Source organism: Mycetomoellerius zeteki, unplaced genomic scaffold (assembly GCF_001594055.1).
Source record: "Mycetomoellerius zeteki isolate Tzet28-1 unplaced genomic scaffold, Tzet1.0 scaffold47, whole genome shotgun sequence".
Classification (NCBI taxonomy): domain Eukaryota; kingdom Metazoa; phylum Arthropoda; class Insecta; order Hymenoptera; family Formicidae; genus Mycetomoellerius; species Mycetomoellerius zeteki.
The window spans coordinates 461,574-484,575 of NW_017257468.1; the positions used below are offsets into that span (position 1 = coordinate 461,574).

At 30.9% G+C, this 23,002-nt stretch overlaps 3 protein-coding genes across 4 annotated transcripts; 1 reads left to right on the forward strand and 2 right to left on the reverse strand.

The window, feature by feature from the left end:
- Positions 1-2,853: 2,853 nt before the first annotated feature.
- LOC108727043 (nardilysin-like) lies at positions 2,854-8,378 on the reverse strand. The gene is made up of 13 exons (XM_018454942.1): positions 8,287-8,378; positions 7,948-8,083; positions 6,749-6,862; positions 6,476-6,671; positions 6,211-6,416; positions 5,829-5,996; positions 5,425-5,768; positions 4,837-5,334; positions 4,530-4,680; positions 4,314-4,447; positions 3,775-4,153; positions 3,130-3,613; positions 2,854-2,945 (listed from the first exon to the last, which is right to left on the reverse strand). The coding sequence occupies exons 1-13, from the start codon at positions 8,376-8,378 to the stop codon at positions 2,854-2,856; spliced, it is 2,994 nt and encodes a 997-aa protein (XP_018310444.1).
- Positions 8,379-9,957: 1,579 nt separating this feature from the next.
- Positions 9,958-17,443, reverse strand: LOC108727044 (nardilysin-like). The gene is given in 19 exon segments (XM_018454943.1): positions 9,958-10,046; positions 10,149-10,306; positions 10,595-10,726; positions 10,812-10,954; positions 11,317-11,432; positions 11,556-12,045; positions 12,204-12,579; positions 12,732-12,865; positions 13,037-13,187; positions 13,317-13,805; positions 13,897-14,240; positions 14,322-14,492; positions 14,572-14,777; positions 14,987-15,182; positions 15,263-15,376; positions 15,960-16,092; positions 16,273-16,402; positions 16,405-16,464; positions 17,440-17,443. Coding segments are annotated over 19 exon segments (3,636 nt in total).
- A 374-nt stretch (positions 17,444-17,817) lies between these two features.
- Tpr2 (Tetratricopeptide repeat protein 2) lies at positions 17,818-21,894 on the forward strand. 2 transcript variants are annotated; one of them, XM_018454967.1, is made up of 11 exons: positions 17,818-18,104; positions 19,257-19,345; positions 19,790-19,914; positions 19,986-20,174; positions 20,305-20,423; positions 20,514-20,667; positions 20,778-20,942; positions 21,016-21,184; positions 21,282-21,428; positions 21,507-21,659; positions 21,773-21,894. In XM_018454967.1, exons 1-11 carry the CDS (start codon positions 17,983-17,985, stop codon positions 21,883-21,885), a joined length of 1,545 nt encoding a protein of 514 aa, XP_018310469.1. In that variant the 5' UTR covers positions 17,818-17,982; the 3' UTR covers positions 21,886-21,894. The 2 variants fall into 2 exon arrangements, with proteins under 2 accessions (XP_018310469.1, XP_018310470.1); XM_018454968.1 differs by lacking the exon at positions 17,818-18,104 and adding an exon at positions 18,226-18,269.
- Positions 21,895-23,002: the final 1,108 nt, after the last annotated feature.

Here is a 23,002-nt window from a genome sequence, read left to right on the forward strand (position 1 = left end):
CTGCCAGTACTGAAAATCTATAGTGCACGTAACGTAAACTGTAGCATTTTCAGTACTGACAGCAAATTTGGAATACAGCTTGTGATTCGTCCATTTCTTATGGCTTAAGGTTTAAAACCCTTGTAAATCCAGGGTTATAAGTACAGTCTTAAGATATTATGGGCTAAATCCATAGACATTGCTCAAGATTCGAGATGGTTTTAAGCTAACGCATGAACCAATCAGAGAGCCGTATTAGCATCTTAAGACATTGGGTGCATTCAAGGGTGCAGTCCACTTGGTGCTACAAATGCTTCGAAAAGTTTGATTGATCAATCGGAAGAAAGAATTTTACTAATTGACCAATCAAAAAATTCTTCGAAGCATTTGAAGCATCAAGTGGAGACCGTAGCCCAAGTTGACGCATAATACGTCGTCTACAATGACAGTATCAGTAATGGCTGTAAGAGTAAGAAATTGACCAATCACAGTCGATAATTCTTCTTACATTCAACTGTAATTAGTCAATTTCTTATGCGTGGTCTACAATGGCAGTATCAGTAATGGATAAGGCTGTAAGAGTAAGAAATTGACCAATCACAGTCGATTATTCTTCTTACATTCAACTGTAATTGGTCAATTTGTTACTCTTACAGTCTCATCCACTATTGCTACTGCCATTGTAGACCATGCATCACTCTTACAGTCTCATCCTGATACTGCCATTGTGGACGACGCATAAGACGACGCTTAAGTCTGTTTTTTTATTCTTGCACTAAAACTCTCTTTCTCACTTTCATCTAAATATCGAATATATACCTATCACTTTGGGTCACTTTACGAAACGCCGATTACGGCGTGCGAGTGCGTCGATTATTGAATTAAATAGCATAACAAAATGAGAATAAATACAAAGTAAAGCTGTAGAATAAAATACGAAATCGTTTATATTTATTATTTATTTGATATTTTAACTCTCATGGCAACAAAATAAACAATATACATATTATAACATATATATAATAAAAATATAAACTTGTGGTATATATTTGTGTAATACACGTACAAGTGAATATTGCATATTGAAATTGTTTTCTTTCTCTTTTTTCATTGATATGTTAAAGATATTTTAATCTAAGATATATATTATTAAAAATGACAGTAAAAATAATTCGTAGCATTTGTAAAAATAAATTATTCATAATAATGTAAGAAACATTCCTTTACTCAAAAATGCTAAAAGTTCATAATATCTCGCATTTTTCTTTTAAAAAAGTTCTCAAAAGAAAATAGTACCATTAAAAAAAAAGTAACAAAAATCAAATCCACGATGGAAATATTATAGTTATTATACATCGATATCTATTAACAATCAATTAATTCATGTAATGTGTAATTGATGTCTCAATTACATTAGTTATATAATTTACTTCTCTTGTATTACAAAAAAAATCCATATAGTGTAGTATACTGCTGCAATACGAGCTTCTTTTGTACATGAAATTTTATCAACAAATTGTATAATATTAGACTGACACAATAAGAAAAACTAAAATAAAATTTACCACTATTTTTTGGAATAATGAAAAATATTGCAAATATCACAATACTTGTCAAGAAGTATAATAAAAGCGGTAGCAACATTCTTTCTCGTCTATGCGTCCTTTGAAATAAGTTGAACTTGTCACATGGTTCATTATATCATAAAACTTCTAATCAAGCCCAAACATAACTTGTCAGTGCAGATTGCAAAGTTCCAATTTGATCTGAAAGTAAGCATAATATAATATTTTTATCATATTAATCAATTCTTTAGTAAATGGTAGACTTGAAATAACAAATAGCTAAGTCTCGAGAGAGAAAATTATGCAAGATTTATTAGGTTACAAAGCAATACAAATTTTATTCTTCCTTCAAATTTTCAATTAACGATTTTTACGTTTTATAAATATCCATTTATGAAAACTGTCGAATATACACTTGTAATATTGTAATTATGTATAGCTCCTTACTTGATAATAAAAGAAAAATTTAGAATACATGTCAGAATATTTAAATATAAGAGCTTTATAAATATAAAGAGTTACATGAGAAAAGTTGCGATTATACACGTAATGCTTTATTATAGTTTTGTTATGTGAAGATTAGTATTAAATTTAAGTATAAGCTAAATAGTAAAAAAGAATTTTATACAATATCACACACCGCAGTAAGACTTGTTACTTTATTATCATTTTAATATTATTGTTAAAATGTCATTTATTTAGCACTCTGAAAAGATTAACTCTTCACTTATTTGGATAGATGTCAATCTCTTATATTTTTTTAGGTTCGTAATATGATGACAGTTCTAAGTTGCTTATTATTAATTATACATTCCAAAATAAAATGCAGCGCTTAGAGATCCTAAAAGTAGAGATCGGCCAACGCCCAGCATGAGGTTGTGAAACCGGAAATCATGTGATCATGGAAATGCGCGTCAATATATCAATACCATCCTGGTGAAAAAATTTCGTTGAAATTATTCCATATTTTGGAACATTTTAGCAAAATTGCTGAAAATTTACTGAAATTTCACTGAAAGTGAATTTTTCAGCTAACATACTGAAAAATCGTTGAAACTAAACTGAAATTACTCTGAAATTTTGTTGAAATTTTTCTTAAATTTTTGCTGAAATTTTGCTAAAAATTAATTTTTCAGCTAAAAATTGTTGAAATTAAACTGGAATTTTTCTAAAATGCTTAAATTTTTCCGAAAAGTGGAATAATTTCAGCGAAATTTTTCCACCAGAGCAGAACCTTGACATTCTTCACAGCAAGCTGGTGTCGCTTCTCTTACTCTCATATTCGCTTCTCTCACTCTCACATCCGGTTTCACAACGTCATGGTAGAGCCAATCACGGTCGGCATTGGCCGATCTCTACTTTTAGGATCTCTAGCCGCGCTTTCTCGCAATCCTCTGCACTCTGCAGTATATATGAAACTTAATTTTTTTAAACTTTGATGATTTTTCACATTGATACTTTTGTATTATTTTAAAAATTTTAAGCATAATCCGACAATAAAAGTGGAAGGCAAAAATATAATCTTACAAAATCAGAAAACAAATAGACACTGATCAAAATTCGATCAAAAAAGGTATCTACTCACTATTTTCTTCCTTGACTACACTTTCCTTCAGATCGGTTCCTACCACATGTATGCTCAATTTTCTAAAATTACTTCCATTCAGTGTATGTTTTGCATACCATTCTCTCAAATCGTTGATTTTTATGTTCTTTATTGCAAGCGCTTCTCTTTCGTGTCTGTCAAACATGTATTGCAACTTTGTGATCTCTTTCCAGATACTCCAGTTTCTCCCTTCTTCTCTTCTCCCACTTTGTTTAAATTTCCTTAGCACTTCCTTAACATCATCTAGTTCCTCTTGTGTAAATGCTTCCAAAATTTTATTAAACGATTTCAGAAATTCCTCGATTCGTTGGTCCACGTGTTCAGTTGTGTATTTATCTGCTTGTGTACAAACGGTAATGGAATATCCTAAAATTCCGTTAACATCTATAAGGTCGCACAAAACACTATAACCAAGCTGTTCTTGAGTTCGTAACTGATTACTTAACGGTTCTTTCATTATTATCTAAAAAAAGAAGTATGGATGAATGTAATGTACGGATAATCGCAACAATCGCAATAATTAAAGCTGTTATTCATATTTCATTTACTTGTACAGATAAATGGATATAATCCGAGAATTTCACGCATTTAAAATATACTGAAATGATGTTATTTAATACTTACGATCAACAGATCGATTAACACTGATAACTCAATCGAGGTGACACCGGCTTGATAATAATTTGTCACTACGGAATTTACATCAATTTTATTAATATTTTTCAACTTGCAATAGTATGTGCCCAAAGGTATCTGAATAACCTTCGTCTGCGGTATCATACCAAAAGACAAGAGACCGCAATTAATTATTTCAATATATTGTAATATAGTCTCGATTACAGCGTCTTGTGTCATATTGCCTTGCACGAGGCATTGAATGTACAAATGATCGGTGAAAGATTTCACAAAGTCTCGAAATTCTTCAAAGTTAATATCACACAGAGCAGTGTGTATATCAATGCGTGTATAATGGACAAGCTTTAGTATCCATAATTTCATGTCCCTGCAGAGAAGAATAAAGATATATGTGATATTGATTAATTGACAGAAATGTAACTCAATATAATTTTACAATATCAATTGTAATAATATATATCATTAATTATTTCTGTTAGTTATGTACGAATTTCATAATTGTTGCAATTATGTTTAATAATAGTCACTTGACGAGTTTCTCAGGTTTTATAAATTTGTTGTACAATATTCTGAGTTGTTGCACTTTAACAATTTCAAACAAGTCCTTCGTAACAAGATTTGGATAGTCGACCATGTATTTTGCAATAGTCATCAACAAAAGCTGTAATAGATATAAAAAATATTGATATATTTCTTGAAGTTATAAAATATAATTCCAACACACGTTTTGAACATAAACTTGCCGGTAGTTTTTCATTAAATCCGTCTATTTTTATTATAACACCTTTTTCACCGACTCTTATATCATAATGAAACTCAGCTGCTATAGCTGGATATAATTCTTCGATCAATAATAGTCGTAATACACTGCAGTACATTTCCATGAGAGCTGCACTGAAATGTTAATGTAAATATTTTTTTAAATAAGATACAATTACAAAAAAATTATAATAATTGCAAATTAGAAATTGATATATAGGATCAGTAGAATATAGTGTTACTATATTATATAATGTACAGTTATTACATATTTTCCATGCTATTACTTACTTTTTTGGCGACTGAAGTCCCAAATCAGAAACAAAATGCAAATCGATATAACATTTCGGAATACAACACACTGGACAATACCAAATCTCCGACATATCATTCTTGTGTAATATTACAGGATATTTTGGAACCTCCGCTGCCTCCGCTGGCATCGATATTAAAGAGAAGTCATTGGTAATGAATGTATTTGGTAATGGTAAATGAAAATCTGGCAATGGCTCGATAGATTTCCAGCGTTCAATCCATTCCTTTGGTATCTCAATGTCCTTATAATTGATTTTGAACCATGGTTCAACTTTATTTAATTCAACACAATCAAAATCATTGTTAAAAATCATGATATTTGCAGTTTCTGGCACCAAATAGTCCAAATATTTTTGTATAGCTTCCGGATTATACTCGAGAAAAAGATTATAGTTTCCAGTTATATAATCCCGAGGCGGATAGTAATGCATACTTATACACAAATCATTCACATTATCCTCCGTATCTGAAAATCTAAAAAAAAAAACCTTCAAGTATAAATGAAGTCTTACGTAATTTTGTTTTTCTCTTTCGCACATCTATTTATTCTTAAAATTAATTTACCTAAAAGCATCTTTTTTTATTTTATAAATCTCATCGTAAATCTGTTTCTGCGGGCCCTCCCTCTTTGCTAAATTGATATAAGAAAATATCGCATTTAGAACTTCCTCCAGATAATGTTGTCCCTCATAGGAGAGATCTACACTGATTTTGAACAAGGAATACATCGAGTTATATTCAAAATCGTTTTCATAGGTACCACTAAATGAATCAAGGATCCACATTTTTTTGCGTAGATAACTAAATAAGGAACCTTTCCCTTCATGCATAATAATCCATGCAACATAATGATTTAGTTTGCTTTTGTAAAAGTCAAGTAGTGAAGGTACTGCCCATGTTATTTCTAACTAAAAGACAATATTTATTCAATATAAAGAGTTTTTTTTAGATCTGTTTGATTCACGTACTTGACTGATATCTTTGAAAGGTTTAACTTTATATATTTTTCGGAAAGCGGGGGTATCAAAAGAAACATCTTTAAATATGGTAAAATCATCAGGAGGCAGCCCGTTATTTGGTATATCAGCAAAGCACATTATGACATGTTTTTCCAATGCATCCAGTGGTAGTTTCGTCTAGAAGACATTATGTTATGAATTAACTATAGGTTTGTTCGCGTCGCAAGCTCCAACATGCTCCAATATGCTCCTACTATAGCTCCTACTCACTCTATCAAGCGTGTTGGAGTAAAAGCTATGGTAGGAGCATATTGGAACATATTGGAGCATGCGACGCGAACAAATCTTATATTTAGTAAGTAATCAATTCTCGCAATTTTAACGAAGTTACTTGTATAGCTAGCTTCATTCTGTGAGCGCTGTAATGGCGATTCCTGAATTTGTGCAGCTCTTCGTACAATTTGTCATCATGTACATTATCGCGCAATGTTATTAAATTGCCCCAAGTAAACTTATTGGCTGGATGATTAGTTCGCGCAAAGGAAGAAAATAGTTGTTCCTTCCTGTTCTCATCATAAGATAAGGCCAACTGAAATTCTATATGAGCATATCGTATCAAGATTATGGTAACAATATTACGATTATAATTTATATACCGCTTTCTATAGCCTCTCGCTCCCGTATGATGGCATCTTTCTTCATCAGGGGTTTAATGAAAAATTGAGTAAAACGATCGAGAGCTGGTAACAAGTATTTCTCTTGGATATGAAAGAAAAATGTTGTATGCTCATTGTCCGTTACAGCATTAGTATGTCCACCATGCTTTACAATAAATTCGTGAAAATTGTTTTCCTTCAAGTAAAATGATACACATTTGAATATATGCAAATAAATAAATTTTAATAATATATTCATGTTTCATGTTTTACTTGTGGATATTTTTCGGATCCCATGTAAACCATATGCTCAAGTAAATGTGCCAGGCCTGGAATCTCCAATGGATCGCTGAAACTGCCTACTCCAACAGACAATCCACATTGTGCCTATGTTAAAAATATATATATATTTGTATATATGTTACAGATAATAATCAATTCGGAATTTATACATTTTACGCTTTATTAAAGCAGGGATTATGCATACTGGCAGGCTAAAACAGGTATGCATTATGCATATTGGTCGACTATTATGAATTATATATGTGCCCAAATTAATCAATTAATTTCCTGTAACGTACTATACACTGCCACTCAGAAAGTTCAGGCATACACTTTATTGAATGGTCATGTAAAAAATTAAAAATTAATTATAAAGTAGTAATGTTATTCTTTTTGTTATTTTCTTATATAAGATGATTAATTAATCTAGGCAAATATCTCAAAAATTTCTTAATTTTTTAAAATTAAATTTATTCAAACTAGAGTTGTTTTCATTTTTTTATTTCGAACCCTTTATTATTTTAGATCAAGGGTTTGTTCCAATACAGTCGAATCAATTTCGAACTATCAGAAAAGTATCTCAATTTGATTATACTATGAAAATTTTATAATATATAGATTCTTAACAGTCATAAACTGATTTGAAAACATGTAGGCATAAAGCCCTAAATTTTCAGATTTGTCCTTTATTTCTTTTTTAAGAAAATATGGTGACCATAACTACAGATTCTTAGACCAGTATGTACTAGTAGATTAGTTAAATATTAGTAGGTAGTCGACTAGTATTTAAGACTGTTTTAAGTATAGACTTAAGATGTCATAAACCAATCAGATGGTCATGCTGTATTAATATCTTAAGACATTACTTAAGATGATCTTGAAATAAAAACGGACTATGAATACCAGCTTTAGTACTGGCAATATATTTTTCGGAACACAACCATTATGTATGTTGTCATCCTATCCTCATGAAGCAATATACACCATAGCACGAGGAGTGTAAAGTCCATGTGTTCTTGGAAAGAATTTTTGAAATTTATCGATATATTAGGCCTTATATATAAAGGAAGATATCTTTTATGACTTATTTACTTTTGTTATTACAAATAAAATATTTAATGATGAATTATGTAAAAAAATTAATACAAGAAATATCCTAAAATACAAACTAAACTACAACTGTCTTGTACCTTATATGCATTTCTCATAATTCGTTTAATTGAAGTACTATTTTCTTCGTTATATTCATCATGTTTATCTTCACCTTTATGATCTCCTTCTTCTCCTATTAGCAAAGCTGTTAAACCGTTTGGTAATCTGATGACTCTAAATTTGGAAGATAAAACAAACAATAATGAAATGAGAAATTAGTAAAAATATTAATCATGTTCTTTTCAGCTGTACTTCGCCGTTCATTTTTCTTCTTTTTCGTTGGAAGAAGTTCAGCTGAAAAGATCTATTATCTAGATATTTCTTACGCTTATTTCGATCGAAATCATACTTGTGTTGAATATTTGGTTCCATCTCACCTATATGCCGCCTCGTCTTTCTCCGATGTAACGGGCGTCTCCAGATATTCGACTCGAAAGCGCTCATCACTACTACATTGCATTTTTGGCATTATATCAACGTACAGGAAGTCAGAATAGAAATTAAGTCGGTCAGTAAAATATAATCCGATAGCAGAATTCGTAACAGGATTTTAAGTCGTTTTTAACTTTATCTTTTCCAGTAGACTTGGTTACAGTGTTCTACAGCACTCTAACCTTCTTCTTTTTCTTGAAATCTCTTATGCCCGTTTCTACCAGTGATTGGTGAATTTCTAGTTCTAAGAATTAGAAAAAGATGGAGATAAGTTTGACCGAGATCACCGAGATGAAAGTTTTTCTTTTTAAGGCACCTGTTTGGATTTAATTTACATGGACAAATAGTTCAAATGGCTCCAAAATTTATCGCCACTACTGAGAATCTATAGTACACGTAACGTAAACTATAAATTTTCAGTACCAGCAATAAATTTTGAAACACAACAATAGTAGAAACGACCGTCAAAGCTGTTTTCGAAAATGGCTGCTAAACGCAGCCATTGCAACATCGAAGCGAAACCGCCCCAGCTGAGCGACACTTTGGCGTTTACACCGTGCATTTAGGCCGCGGCCTATACAATAGACATCCTTGTTTATCCTGTATATTAAACAAAGACACCTATCGTATAGGTTGCGGACTAAGAGCACTGTATAAATGTAGCCTTTAAGGGCGGTATTCATAGTCCATTCTTATTTTCAGACTGTCTTAAGTAATGTCTTAAGATGGTAATGCAGCCCTCTGATTGGCTGATGACATCTTAAGACTGTATTTAAGACAGTCTCAAATATAAGAATCTACTATGAATACCGACCTAAATCTACATCGTTTATTAGACATAAAACAAAAATAAAATGATATATATTCGGGTACTTTGATGAAATTTCCGAACTCAGCCTTGGTGTAATCCTTGAGGAGATTCAAAATAGAAATAAAACAAAGGACTACATAGTAGTACATAAATTCATTATTATACAAGCACTTTCTCACATGTATGGTCCTGAGATCAATATTATCTTTTTTCTTTCATTAAAATATCGCATTTATAAAAAAAATTATAATTTATATAAAATGACAAAGAATAAATAATACATAAAAAGATATTTTCATAAAAATAATTCACTTGTAAAATTAAATAGTTCATGATATTAGAACAAATATATTCGTACATATAAAATGAATAATGCAGTCTTTCTGTATTTCATTGAAACATTAAAGGCATTAAAACATTACATATCTCATTAAATAATAGTAATATTTCAAAAGAATATTGCAAATGCTTTTTTTTTTTACCAAAAAATACTAAAATAACATCTCGCATTTTTCTTCTCCAATGAATAAATCAAACGCAAAAAAATAGTATCATTTATTAAAAATAATCAAAATAAATTCCACGGAATTCCGGTGAAATATTAATATCAATATCTATATTATAACAATTAATTAATATACAGGGTGGGGGGGAAAAATAGGTTGATATTCCTGAATAACTCGGAAAATATAAACTTTATAAAAAAATGTTTCAAATAAAAGTTATAGCACTTAAAAAGATCTTTAATAAGACCTTTTTTCCCACCCTGTATATGTATAACTGATCACTTATACTATATCTTAGTTTAATTTTCCTTGTACTTCAAAATCCATATATCCTCAAAGCACTCATTGTCAATCTGCTGCAAAATGACCTTCTGCTGTGCTTGAAATTCTATAAACGAATTGTATAATATAAGATTGTACAATAAGATACAATAAGATAAAATTCACCAGTATTTTTTGAAATAATGGAAAACATGTAACGTTTAGTTACCAAGAAGTATTTTGAAAGCGATAACAGCGTCACTCTTCGTGTATATGTCCTCTGGAATAAGTTGACTGAACTGGACGCGCGGTTCGTTACGCCACAAAACTTCTAATAAATTCCAAATCTCATGGCATGTCAGTGCAGATTGCGAAGTTCCGATAGAACTGATAGTAAGAACAATATTATATTACTAATAACAATGTTATATCAAACAATTCTTTGGTAAATGGTATACTTGAGATAACAATACGCTGAGTCTCATAGAAGAGAGAATTATGCAAGATTATTAGGATACGACAAAACAATATAAATTCTATCTTTCCTTTAAACTTTTGATTAATGTGATTTTCATGTTTAAATATCCATTTACGAAAACTGTCGAATATACATTTAAAATATTGTTATGTCTAGCTTTTCTACTTAACGACAATAATACGAAAAATTCAAAATACATGTCAGAAGATTCTGAAATATGTGTCAATTTCGAAGTACATCGTTGTTTTTTTAATGGAATTTCTGGATCTTCGAAGTTTTCATCAATGTTACTTCGTGTTTTTTTCTGATCTTGCCTATGCTCAACGGGGCTGAAATAATATCATTTAATATTAAGATACTGAAATGAAAAATTGAGAAAACATTAACATTAAAAAAACATGAAGTAGCTCTTACGAATGTAATGATTCCACGTCCGAGTCTGTATACTGAGAAGGAAATAACATTCTCCCTCCTTCTGCAGACAATTCAGGAGCAGGTACTATCATATTCTCTACAGAGGCAGAAGGTACAATCGTCGCTGCAGTTTCAAACGATAACTGGGAAATAATATAGAAAGAATTATACTTAAAAATTAAATAAACAAACAGTAGCGCAAAATTTTTTCAAACAAAAAAGAATATAAAGTATACATAGAATTAGGTAGAAAAATGCCTTATTCGAATTTAAAAAATCTTTATAGTATTTGATAATATTTTGAGTGTGAATTATATACATATATGATTCTACAAACTGCATACGATTCAATTTATTCGATCGATTCTTGAAACACAATCCCTAATTAAAACTGAGATAATAGTATCAAAGATTAAACCGACAAGTAATTAAACGATATCCTAATAATGTAGGTATTCCTATATTATTACAATTATATTTATGTTCGTCTAGTTACTGTATTTACTTTGTTCTTGTTATCTTCTACGTTTATAACATGATCTTCAATTTTCTTACGCTGTAGATCGTCGGTTATATATTCTAAAGAAAAGTGCTCCACTTTCTTACAATTCTCTGCAGTATCTACAACAAATATTTTAATTTTAATTTAGAAACTTTAAGTATAATCACCTTAAAACAGAGGAAGCAAATCTGACAAAAAATAAAGTTAGACAACAAATAGGTATAAATCAATTATTTACGCACTATTTGCTTTCTCGATCGTAATTTCTTTCGGATCAGTTCCTATCACATGTACGCTCAATTTTCTAAAATTACTTCCGTTCAGTGTGTGCTTTGCAAACCATTCTCTTAGTTCAGCGATTTTTATGTCCTTTATTGCAAGCTTTTCTCTCTCAAATCTATCAAACATGTATTCATAGCTTATGATCTCACTCCAGTTTCTCTCAACTTCTTCTTTCAGAGATTCGAAATTGACAGATTGCTTCAATGTTATTAGCGCTTCCTTTACATCATCCAATTTCTCTTCTGAGAATTCTTCCAAAATCTTACTAAACGATTTCAGAAATTCTTCAATTCGCTGGTCCACATGTTCGGTTGTGTATTTATCTGCTTGAGTGTGAACGGAAATAGAATACCCTAAATTTATATTAAAATCTACAAAATCGCACAAGACGTCATAACCCAGCTGTTCTTGGATTCGTAGTTGATTGTGTAAAGGTCCTTTCATTATCATCTGTAAGCACAGTGCAGATGAATGTGATGTGTAGATAAAATCAATCGCAATAACCAAAGCTGTTATTCATATTTCATTTACTTGTACAAATAAAAATGAATATAATCCGAGAATTCCACGCAGTCAAAATATATGAAATGATGTTATTTAATACTTACAATCAATAGCTCGATTAACACTGATAACTCTATCGACGTGTCACCGGCTTGATAATAATTTGTCACTACAGAATTTATATCAATATTATTGATATTTTTTAATTTGCAGTAGTATGTGCCCAGAGGTATCCGAGTAACTTTCGTCTGCGGCGACGTACTAGAGGGCAAGGGATCGCAATTAATTAATTCGATACATTGTCGCACAGTTTCAATTACAGCGTCTTGTGTCATGTTGCCTTGCACGAGACAGTGAATGAACAAATGATCGGTGAAGGATTTTACAAAGTCTTGGAATTCTTCAAAATTAACATTACATAGAGTAGTGTATATGTCTACATTTGTATAATGGGACACATTAAGTTTCCGTTCCACTTCCCTGTAAAAAAGAATAAAAATATATAAGTTACTGATTAATCGACAGAAATGTAGCTTGATGTAATTCATTTTATAATTAATATCATTAATTGTTGTAGTCATACAAGAATCTTATAATCGTTACAATTATGCTTGATAATAAATAATCAGTACTTGACAAGTTTATCAGGTTCTTTAAATTTGTTGTACAATGTTTTGAGTTTTTGCACTATGACAATTTCAAATAAGTCCTTTGTAACAAGGGTTGGATAGTCCACTATGTATTTTGCAATAGTCATCAATAAAAGCTGTAATAGAAAAAAAATACACGTATATATTTCGAAATTATATTTTTAACTATAAGGTACCGCGGAAAGTTCGTGTCGTTTTTTTTAAGAAATGTTTATAGGAAAAAAAATAACACGAACTTTCCGCGGTACCTAATATACTATATATATATGATTTGAATGTATATTTACAGGTAGTTTTTCATTAAATCCATCTAATTTTATTATGATACCTTCCTCATCGACAAAAATGTTATAAATGAATCCAGCTGCTAAAGCTGGATACAATTCTTCGATCAATAGCATTCTTAATACATTGCAGTAAATTTTCATGAGAGCTACACTGTAATATCATTAGATACAAATAATTATATAAAAATCATAATATATTTACAAGTTAAAAATTAATATATAGGATCAGTAGTACAGTAGTAGTACTATAACGTAGTATATTTTCCATGCTATTACTTACTTCTTCAGTGACTGTTGTTTCATAGAAGAAACAAAATGGAAATTCATATAACATCTTGGCAAATGAAATAATGGGCTATACCAAATCTCCGATATATCATCCTCGTATATTTTTACAGGATATTTTGGAATCTCTGCTGGTATTGATATTAAAGAGAAGTCGCTGGTAATGAATATATTCTGTAATGGTAAATGAAAATCTAGCAATGGCTCGATAGATTTCCAGCATTCGATCCATTTCTCTGGTATCTCAATGTCTGTATATTTGGTCTTAAACCAAGGCTCAACTTTATTTAATTCGAGACAGTCAAAATCATTGTTAAAAATCATGATATTCGCAGTCTCTGGCACCATATAATTCAAACATTTTTGTATAGCTTCCGGATTATACTCGAGAAAAAGATTATAGTTTCCAGTTATATAATCCCGAGGCGGATAGTAATGCATACTCATACACAAATCGTTCACATTATCCTCCATATCTGAAAATCTAAAAAAGAAAACCTTCAAGTATAAATGAAGTCTTACATATATTTTGTGTTTTTCTCTATTTCACATATCTATTCTTAAAATTGGTTTACCTAAAATCATTTTCTTTAATCGTACAAATCTCATCGTAAATTCTTTTCTGCGGACCCTCCTTCTTTAATAAATTGATAAAGGAAAATAGTGCATTTAAAATTTCCTCCAAGTGTTGTTGTCCTTCATGGGAAAGTATTACAGTAATCTTAAATAAGGCGTACATAGAATTGTCTTCAAAATCGCTTTCATAATTACAACTAAATAAATCAAGTCCCCACATTTTTTTGCGTAGATAACTAATTAAAGAACCTTTTCCTTTATGCCCAATAATCGACGCGATATATTGACGTGGTTTACTTTTGCAAAAATCAAGTACTGAAGGCATAGCCCATGTTATTTGTAGCTGTAAAAAATAATTTTTATTTTATGTATTTATTCAGTATAAAGATAGCATATTTTGGATTTGTGTTCAAGTCACACCTACTTGACTTGTATCATTGAAAGGTTTAACTTTATACATTTTTCGGAAAGTGGGAGTATCAAAAGAAACACCGTCTTTAAATGCGGTGAAGTCATCGGGAGGCAACCCGTTATTTGGTACATCAGCAAAGCACTTTGTGACATATTTTTCCAATGTATCCAGTGCTAGCATCGCCTATAAAAAGATGTATCATGTTATGAATTATTTGTAATAAATAATCAACGGTTTTCCCACGCAATTTTAACGAAGTTACCTGTATAACTAGTTTTATTCTGTGAGCGCTATAATGGCGCTTTCTAAACTTGTGCAGCTCTTCATACAATTTGTCATCATCCACATTGTCACGCAATGTTATTAAATTGCCACAAGTAAATTTGTTAACTGGATGACCAGTTCGCGCGAAAGAGGCCATCAGTTGTCTCTTTCTGATAGTGTCGTGGGGTAAAGCCAATTGAAACTCTAAAAAGCATGGAATATCAAGATTATAAGTTACAAGAAATATATTACAATTGTGGTTTATAGTTTTAAAATTTTCAGAAAAAAACTTTTTTCCAATTTTTCCATGGATTTTCTCGGTTCCTTTCCCAACAATAGAAAAATTTATGTATGTTCATAAAATCTGCCATATTTGCTTCTTTCTGAAAAGAAAATAATTATAGTTCATATACCGCTTTCTATGGCCTCTCGCTCCCGTTTGATGGCATCTCTCTTCATCAAGGGTTTAATGAAAAATTGAGCAAAACGATCGAGAGCTGGTAATAGATGTTTCTCTTGGATATCAAAGGTAAATTTTGTATGCTCGTGTTCTGTTAAAGCATTAGTATGTCCACCATGTTTACTAATAAATTCATGAAAATCATTGTACTGCAATTAAGATGGTACACATTTACATGTATATAATAAATGAATGTTGTAATATATTCATGCATATCATATTTTAATACTTGTGGATATTTTTCGGATCCCATGAAAACCATATGTTCAAGGAAATGTGCCATGCCTGGAACTTCTGGTGGATCGCTGAAACTGCCTACTCCCACACATAAGCTGCATTCTGCCTGTATATAAAAAAAAATATATATATCATGCATTATAGACAAGATATGCTTTCCATTTCATGATACAAGCCACCACAAGTATTGCTCTGTCTTTGTTATTCATAAACTTGAAAAATCATTTCAAGTTAAGTTCCAAATTTATAAATAAAAGTAAATCTATGGAAACCCCTGCAGATAGGAGATCAAGTTTTTCAAACAGAAATTCTTGATAAAACTGATAATACTCTTAAGTCAATGACTTAAGAGTTTAATATTGTAAAATTAAAAGGTGGTAAGACTTAAGCAGTAAGCAAATTGGCCAATATATATATATGTATATATAAAATAGAGAACATAAGGCAATAAAATAACAACAGCAAATACAAAATATTGATTTGCTTACTGGTTTTGTCCTATTGCTTATATTTTTACATATTTTATTGGCTTTAGATTTTGAGGAGGCAAATTACCTTTTATGTAGATCTATCTCTATGACATGACAATTCCAATGAATTTTTAATGATTATATATAAAAGATTATATAAAAAAAATTAGCACAAGGAATATATCCTAAAATACAAGTTAAACCAGCTCTTATTTGTACCTGCCAGTCATCTGTGTCAATTTGTTCAACTGAGGAATCATTACTGCATTCATCTTTTGTATTGCTTGTATCATCTCTTTCCTCTCTACTAGATATCAGCAAAGCTATTAAACCATTTGGTAATCTGATAACTCTAAATTTGGAAAACAAAAATAATGAAATCAGAAATCAGTGAGAATATTCGTCACAAAAACAATCTAATTCGTCCTTGAAAAAATGAACTTATAACATTTTTCTCAAGATTACTATTATATTAATTAGTATTTTCAATCGCTTATTTCAATCGAAAACGAGCTTGTTGCTATTTGCTTACCTATATTCCAGGGTATCCTTCTCCGATATAACGGGCGTTTCCAAATATTCAACTTTATAACGCTCGTCTTTGGTCATATGATTCATCTTTGGAATTATATCGATGCATAGGAAATCAGAATGGAAATTGGATCGATAGGATACGATTCTATCGGAGAATTCGCAACAGGATTTTGAGTTGTTTACAACTTCTCTCGAGTATAATTAGTGCAATTTTTTCAGAAGAAACACTCTAATCTTCTTCCTCTAAAATTCCTTCAATATGGAGGAAAACTAGCTTTTATTAGTATCCAGAAATTTATTCGGCCAACATCTAGTGATAGAACACTTTAATCTTCTTATTTTTGTGATTCTTGACATCAGGCAAAAATGAATACAAACAATCTAACTGACATATATATAACGATATACGTGTCTAACAACGTCATAAAATAAGGAGACTATCAATATAATAACAATCTTCTTTTTCTTCTTTGTTTTAATAATAGCTGTTCTATTTCCTTGAGTAGGAGGAGGGGAGGGGGTGGGCTGATTCGCTTAATTTATGTAGATTTGTATGATGTAGTTTGACGATAATGGGATGGACGATGTTTTTGAAATCATTAGTTATAATTTATAATTTTTCTTAATAAAGTACGTATTTTCTGCTTTAATTATAAAAAAAAAAAAATACAAATTATTTTCTTTATAATTTATATTGTAGCATATTTGTGATTTAAAATTGGGATGTGTACTTTATTTTTAAATTTGAAAATTGTGAACATTAATGAGTATGCGTTAGAAAGTAAAACGGTACACTTGATTCGTAAATGACAACATTAATTTTTAAATAGTTCCGCGAAGATGCCGCGACCTCAATGGCTGCGTTCAGCAGACTCAACAGTTTTGCAACCGTTTTAGGCCGGAATCAGACTACGCATTGAAGATTGAGATCGAAGATTGAAGATTGAAATTTGACCAATGAGGGCAAAGGAATTTTAGCTCCTATTGTTTTGATTGGTCAAATTTCAATCTTTTAATCTTCAATCTCAATCTTTAATACCTAGTCTGATTCCGGCCTTATGATTGTCTGCTGAGATAGGACCATTCTTCTAGATCTAAAAGTATGATCCAATTAGCGCGAAGGAAACTTCCAACAGTTGCAAAACAAACGTTCTGCTGAACGCACCCATTATTGCACCAATGGGTGCATTCAGTACTACAGTCGCTCACTGAGCGCTCAGCGAGCGCTTGCATCTTATTGGTATATTCCGTTAGAACTAAAAATATAGACCAAACAAATACAAGAGCTCACTGAGCGCTCAGTGAGCGGTCGTGGTACTGAATGCACCCATTGGCGAACAAACCAATGGTTGCGTTCAGCAGACTCAACAGTTTTGCAACAGTTTTATGATTGCTGCTGAGATAGGACCATTCTTCTAGATCTAAAAGTATGATCCAATCAGCGCGAAGGAAACTTCCAACAGTTGCAAAACAAACGTTCTGCTGAACGCAGCCAATGCACCCAGTGTAAAACAGTTCAGAACAGAGAACTTGGGATGGTAAAAGAACAGACCTAAAGAAAGGAGGAGCAAGGAGGAGCACGTTGATTCGCGTCTTTGGGTTACGCGGTGCGTTAATACGTATCGCTTGTCGTTTTCATTCGTGAATCTTTTCTACTCCTCGACAGCGAAATCCAGAGCAGGGAAAAGCTCGCCTGTTTTCACGGTGCATGCCAACGTCGATCTGCCTGTCCCGTCTATTAAGAAATACGGCCATGGCGTCTGATCAACCGATCGACGTTGTTCCAGACTCGGCGACTAACGTTACAGAAACAACGGAGAGCACAAAGGAGTGAGTTGTCCCTTTTACAAAAAAACGCTATGGACGCGTTTCCCTGTAATCTGTTGTATAATTGCGTCATGTGGCAACCGATAGAACCAGGAAGCTCGTTCACGAGCATTTTCTATTTATATATTGCTCTTGCGACACTTGGACTCTGTAACTAATTAGCTTTGAGTACGTCGAATATATACAACGTTATGTCCTTTTATATAAGTGACAACTGATAACGAATTCGATTGCATTCAGTACACATTAAATCCGTCGTACACAAATTAACGTAAAAATGTGTTTAAATATAAAAATGGATTGTACCATGAAATTTTCAATATATTTTATTATGCTATTAAATAGAAACTGTATTTTATAATTCGAAAAAAATATTTGCATTTTATTTTTACACCAATTAAACCAGTATACAACAGCTTTAATATGCACTAGTGCGTTCAACCGAATTCGCTATAAGTATTCTATTTATTCTATGAATAATATTAGGATTCGCGAGAATGACGAGGATGATGCAACAGTTTTGAAATAGAGATGCTTTTATTTAATTTATTGATTTATTCATTATTCGAATTATTTGTTTTTCACGTTACATATATTTTCATAGATTTTCAGTACTCACAGGCCCATTTCTGTCAATGTAGAATTAATTTTAATTTAGAAGTAATTTACTCTTCATCTTTTTTTAATTCTTACAACTGGAAGAAAATAAAAAGCAAGTTAAACCAAGATTAAAGTTAATCCACATTGATAGAAATAGACCGCAGTGAATAACGCACCTTTAATCTATAAGATAAATGAAATATTTATTTACTGTAATATTGCTAGAATTCTCTATACTATGTGGGAATACATAGTAGTCAGTTTTGTAATACACTCTTTGACGAAAAGAATTATGCATAGGTCTAAAGTTGAGATCGTTTTTTTCTATAATGATGATACGATTTTAGAAGATTTTTTGTGGGTCTTACCGAGAGAAATCACGATGGTCCTGTAGAATTTTGTCATATGTTTATTACTGTTTCCAAGTGAATAGCCTTTGTGTTTAAATTTATGCATAACTTTTTTTTCTAAGAGTGTATATATATGTTTTTATTGTTATTGTCTTCTATTAGTAACATTTATTAATGTTATTACTTATATATATGATATTTATAGATTGGCAGAATCAAAAAAGAAAGCTGCTAATCAACATTATTCACAAAAACAGTACAAGAAAGCATTGGTTGGTTACAATGAAGTTATTGGTAAGTGTTCTAACAGTATTATATAAATATATACTGTTTTTGCTTTAACATGGCTACGTTCCGTTGCAGGTGCATGAGATTTCATTTTGTCCTTGTTCTCAAAATGCGAAACAAGGATAAAATGATACTTCATGTGTATTATGCGTTCAACGGAACGCAGCCCATAATGACATAGAACAACTACGTAAATTTGTCCCTGATATTATTTTTATATCAGCATGTTATTTTAATGTTACTTCATTGTATTTAATTTTTATATCAAACTCACAATAAAATTTTATTTCTCTCTTCAAAATATCAAATATCTGAGATCTCTAACTATTAGTTGACTCATTCGACAGTTAAACAAGGAAAAACTAATTTCCTAAGAATATTGAACTCTTTTTAAATTTTACTATTATAAATTTTTGTAAATAACTATAATGAATCCAAAATATTTTTCAGCATTGTGTCCTGATATATCGCATTACTACAGTAATAGAGCAGCATGTTACATGATGCTTGGGCAATACCGAGATGCACTGGCAGATGCTAAAAGATGTATCGAACTGGAACCAACATTTTCTAAAGTACGTTGATTTTCTAGCTAGTTAATTATATTGTAATGAATCAATAAATTTACTTTCGTTTTATATTCCAGGCATATATAAGAATGATCAAGTGTTGCTTAATTTTGGGAGACATTTTAGAAGCTGAAACGTCATTAAAAAAATTGATGGATTTTGATCCTAATAACGAGTCAATACCTGCAGAACAAAAAGACATAGCATACGTAAAAAAATTCCTTAAGGATGCTGATGCTGCTTACAATGCTAAGGATTATCGCATGGTAAAAGAATTTGTTCCGATAACATGTTTTGTATCTATTAATAATCTATCTGTATATATAATGTTCTTATATATTTGTATATGTGTGTGTGTGTATATATATATATAATTATTGGAATCGTGTTCCATAGGTTGTATATTGTATGGATCGTTGTTGTGACATAAGTACATCTGGAACACGTTTTAAATTGATTAAAGCAGAATGTCTGGCGCTTTTAGGAAGATATCAGGAAGCTCAAGATATTGCAAAGTAAATTATCATGCTAAATCAAGAGTATAATAATAATTATTTATATAAATCTTATTTTTATTTAAAATCATATTTTTTATTTTATCTTAGTAATGCTTTACACATCGATAAACAGAACGCCGAAGCGTTATATATCCGTGGAATGTGCTTGTACTTCCAAGACGATGTTGATAGAGCCTTTTCACATTTCCAACAAGTACTGCGACTTGCACCAGATCATGACAAAGCATTGGAAATATACAAAGTAAGAAGAAGATGAAATAAAAATAATTTTCCTAATTCATATTAATTTTCCAACTTTAAAATTAGTAATATGCTGTATTAATTCCATATATTTTTCTTTTTCTATTACAGAGAGCAAAATGTTTGAAGAAGAAGAAAGAAGAAGGAAATGCAGCATTTAAAAGAGAACAGTATCAAGAGGCTTATAATCTTTATAATGAAGCCTTAACTATTGATCCACACAACATTATGACTAACGCTAAGTTACATTTTAATAAGGCAACAGCTGCAGCTAAGGTGTTGTATTATACTTAAAAAGAAATTGATGTTTACATAAATATATTTATTTTGTTGTTTTTTTTTTTTTTAGTTAGGAAAGTTGAATGAATCTGTAGCAGAATGTACAAAGGCTTTAAACCTCAACGAAAATTATCTAAAAGCTCTTTTAAAAAGAGCGAGTATTTATATGGAACTCGAAGAATATGAAGAGGCAGTTCATGATCTTGAAAAAGCGTGTAAAATGGATAAGACCAATCGCGGTATGAATCGTTGCTTATAAATTCTAACATATAGTATGGAATATTAGTAAACAGCTTATATCTTAATGTGTATGTATATTTTTTATAATTTTTTCAGAAACAAAACGATTACTCGCAAAAGCTAAATTATTATTGAGGAAATCTAAGAGGAAAGATTATTATAAGATTTTGGGTATTGACAAAAATGCATCTACTGAAGATATTAAAAAAGCATACAGAAAACGGGCTCTGGATCACCATCCAGGTAAGAAATACATATATTGTTTGTTGAAAAATATAATTATAAATGTGGCTTTATATCATTATACCTTATATTTTACAGATCGTCATGTTAACGCCAGTGAAGGGGAGAAAAGAGAACAAGAAAAAAAGTTTAAGGAAGTCGGAGAAGCGTATGGGATTCTCTCGGATCCCAAGAAACGATCTCGCTATGATCGCGGTCATGATTTAGATGATAATGAGGGTGGTTTCCAAGGTTGGTATCCACCTTTTTCTGTGTGTATAATTTTAATGAATACATTACATACCTTTTATGTTTTTTTATTACTATTAAATTATACATATATTTTCTTGTCTCTGTTTTTCCAGATATGGATCCAAACTCAATGTTTCACTTCTTCTGTCAAGACGGAGGCTTTCAATTCCAGTTTCAAGAGGGAGGCTTCCCTAGTAGTGCTTTTCAGTTCCAGTTTCCAGGTTAACGATATTTTAAAAAATAATATGATACAATGTATCCAACTGTGTATATGGAATTCGATGGTATGATATTCGTCTGTTTTTAGTAAATATTGCATCGAGTTATTCGAATACTTAAGCCCATGATGCAACATAGTATCATTTGCATTTCGTAATTTTGAAATTGATAAACATAGGTATTTGTCTGAGCCATTAACATACATATTTATTTAAATACGACATAAAATTGTACATATAACACGATTCTAATATATATTATGATACGGTAGATCTTCGATTTAATGAATTGATTAAGCAAAAAAACATTAAGGTTAACGTCGAAGTACAACAAGCAATTTTGAGATCCGAGACACACTCGTACCTGACGAAACCTTTGTGAATAGATAAGTAAATGTTCATTAGATTAATAGATGAAGCATTCTTTTACTAACAACTTTATTTTTTGAAATTTTAGGCTGTCTGTTATCGCGTTGTAGATATTATATTAATTATTGAAAGAGATTAGATCTTATACTCTTTTATTTATTTTGATATTAGTCATTGGAATCGCTTTTAAAAGTTCGTAAAATCGAGGGTTTACTATATAATTTCGCTAATTACAACACAGTATAAGTTTGATGTAGAATTAATGAAATATTGCTCCATATATGTATACCGTACCTCTGTTAGATCTATTTCTGTTTTTATATGAAACCTCAAAGTGGCATAATTGATGAAAACTAAAAACTATAATATAAATTCCATATATTGTTCTACAATGATACACACGCTTACATCGTTTCCAAATGTAAAAGTTCTAAAAATATATTGTTTTATAGATCCAATGTATTCATTCTACAAATTTTTCTACAAATATATAAATTATTGACGATGTAAACTTCAATGGTAAAAAGTTGGGGTTTTAGAATCAATATTTGTTTTCGATCTCGATCATTTGCATCATGTTCTTGTATGTATTATGTATGGTATGTGATAAAAAATAAAAATTTCCTCATCTCATAATATAATCGATGTAATAAAGATTTAAATTTGCTATTATTTGTAGGTTCCATTTTACAGATTTGAAGTTTTTATTTTCTTAGATCTTTTTTATAAAATGGAAGAATTAGTCATTGTACATAC

Coding starts and splice junctions, on each gene's coding strand:
- LOC108727043 (XM_018454942.1), bottom strand. CDS start 8,378: ATGCCAAAAATGCAATGTAGTAGTGATGAGCGCTTTCGAGTCGAATAT. Junction 4,154..4,313: donor AAACCTGAGAAACTCGTCAA/GTGACTATTATT, acceptor TCTTCTCTGCAG/GGACATGAAATTATGGATAC. Junction 3,614..3,774: donor TGTTAATCGATCTGTTGATC/GTAAGTATTAAA, acceptor TTCTTTTTTTAG/ATAATAATGAAAGAACCGTT.
- Tpr2 (XM_018454967.1), top strand. CDS start 17,983: ATGCCAACGTCGATCTGCCTGTCCCGTCTATTAAGAAATACGGCCATG. Junction 19,346..19,789: donor TGGTTACAATGAAGTTATTG/GTAAGTGTTCTA, acceptor AATATTTTTCAG/CATTGTGTCCTGATATATCG. Junction 21,660..21,772: donor TAATGAGGGTGGTTTCCAAG/GTTGGTATCCAC, acceptor CTGTTTTTCCAG/ATATGGATCCAAACTCAATG.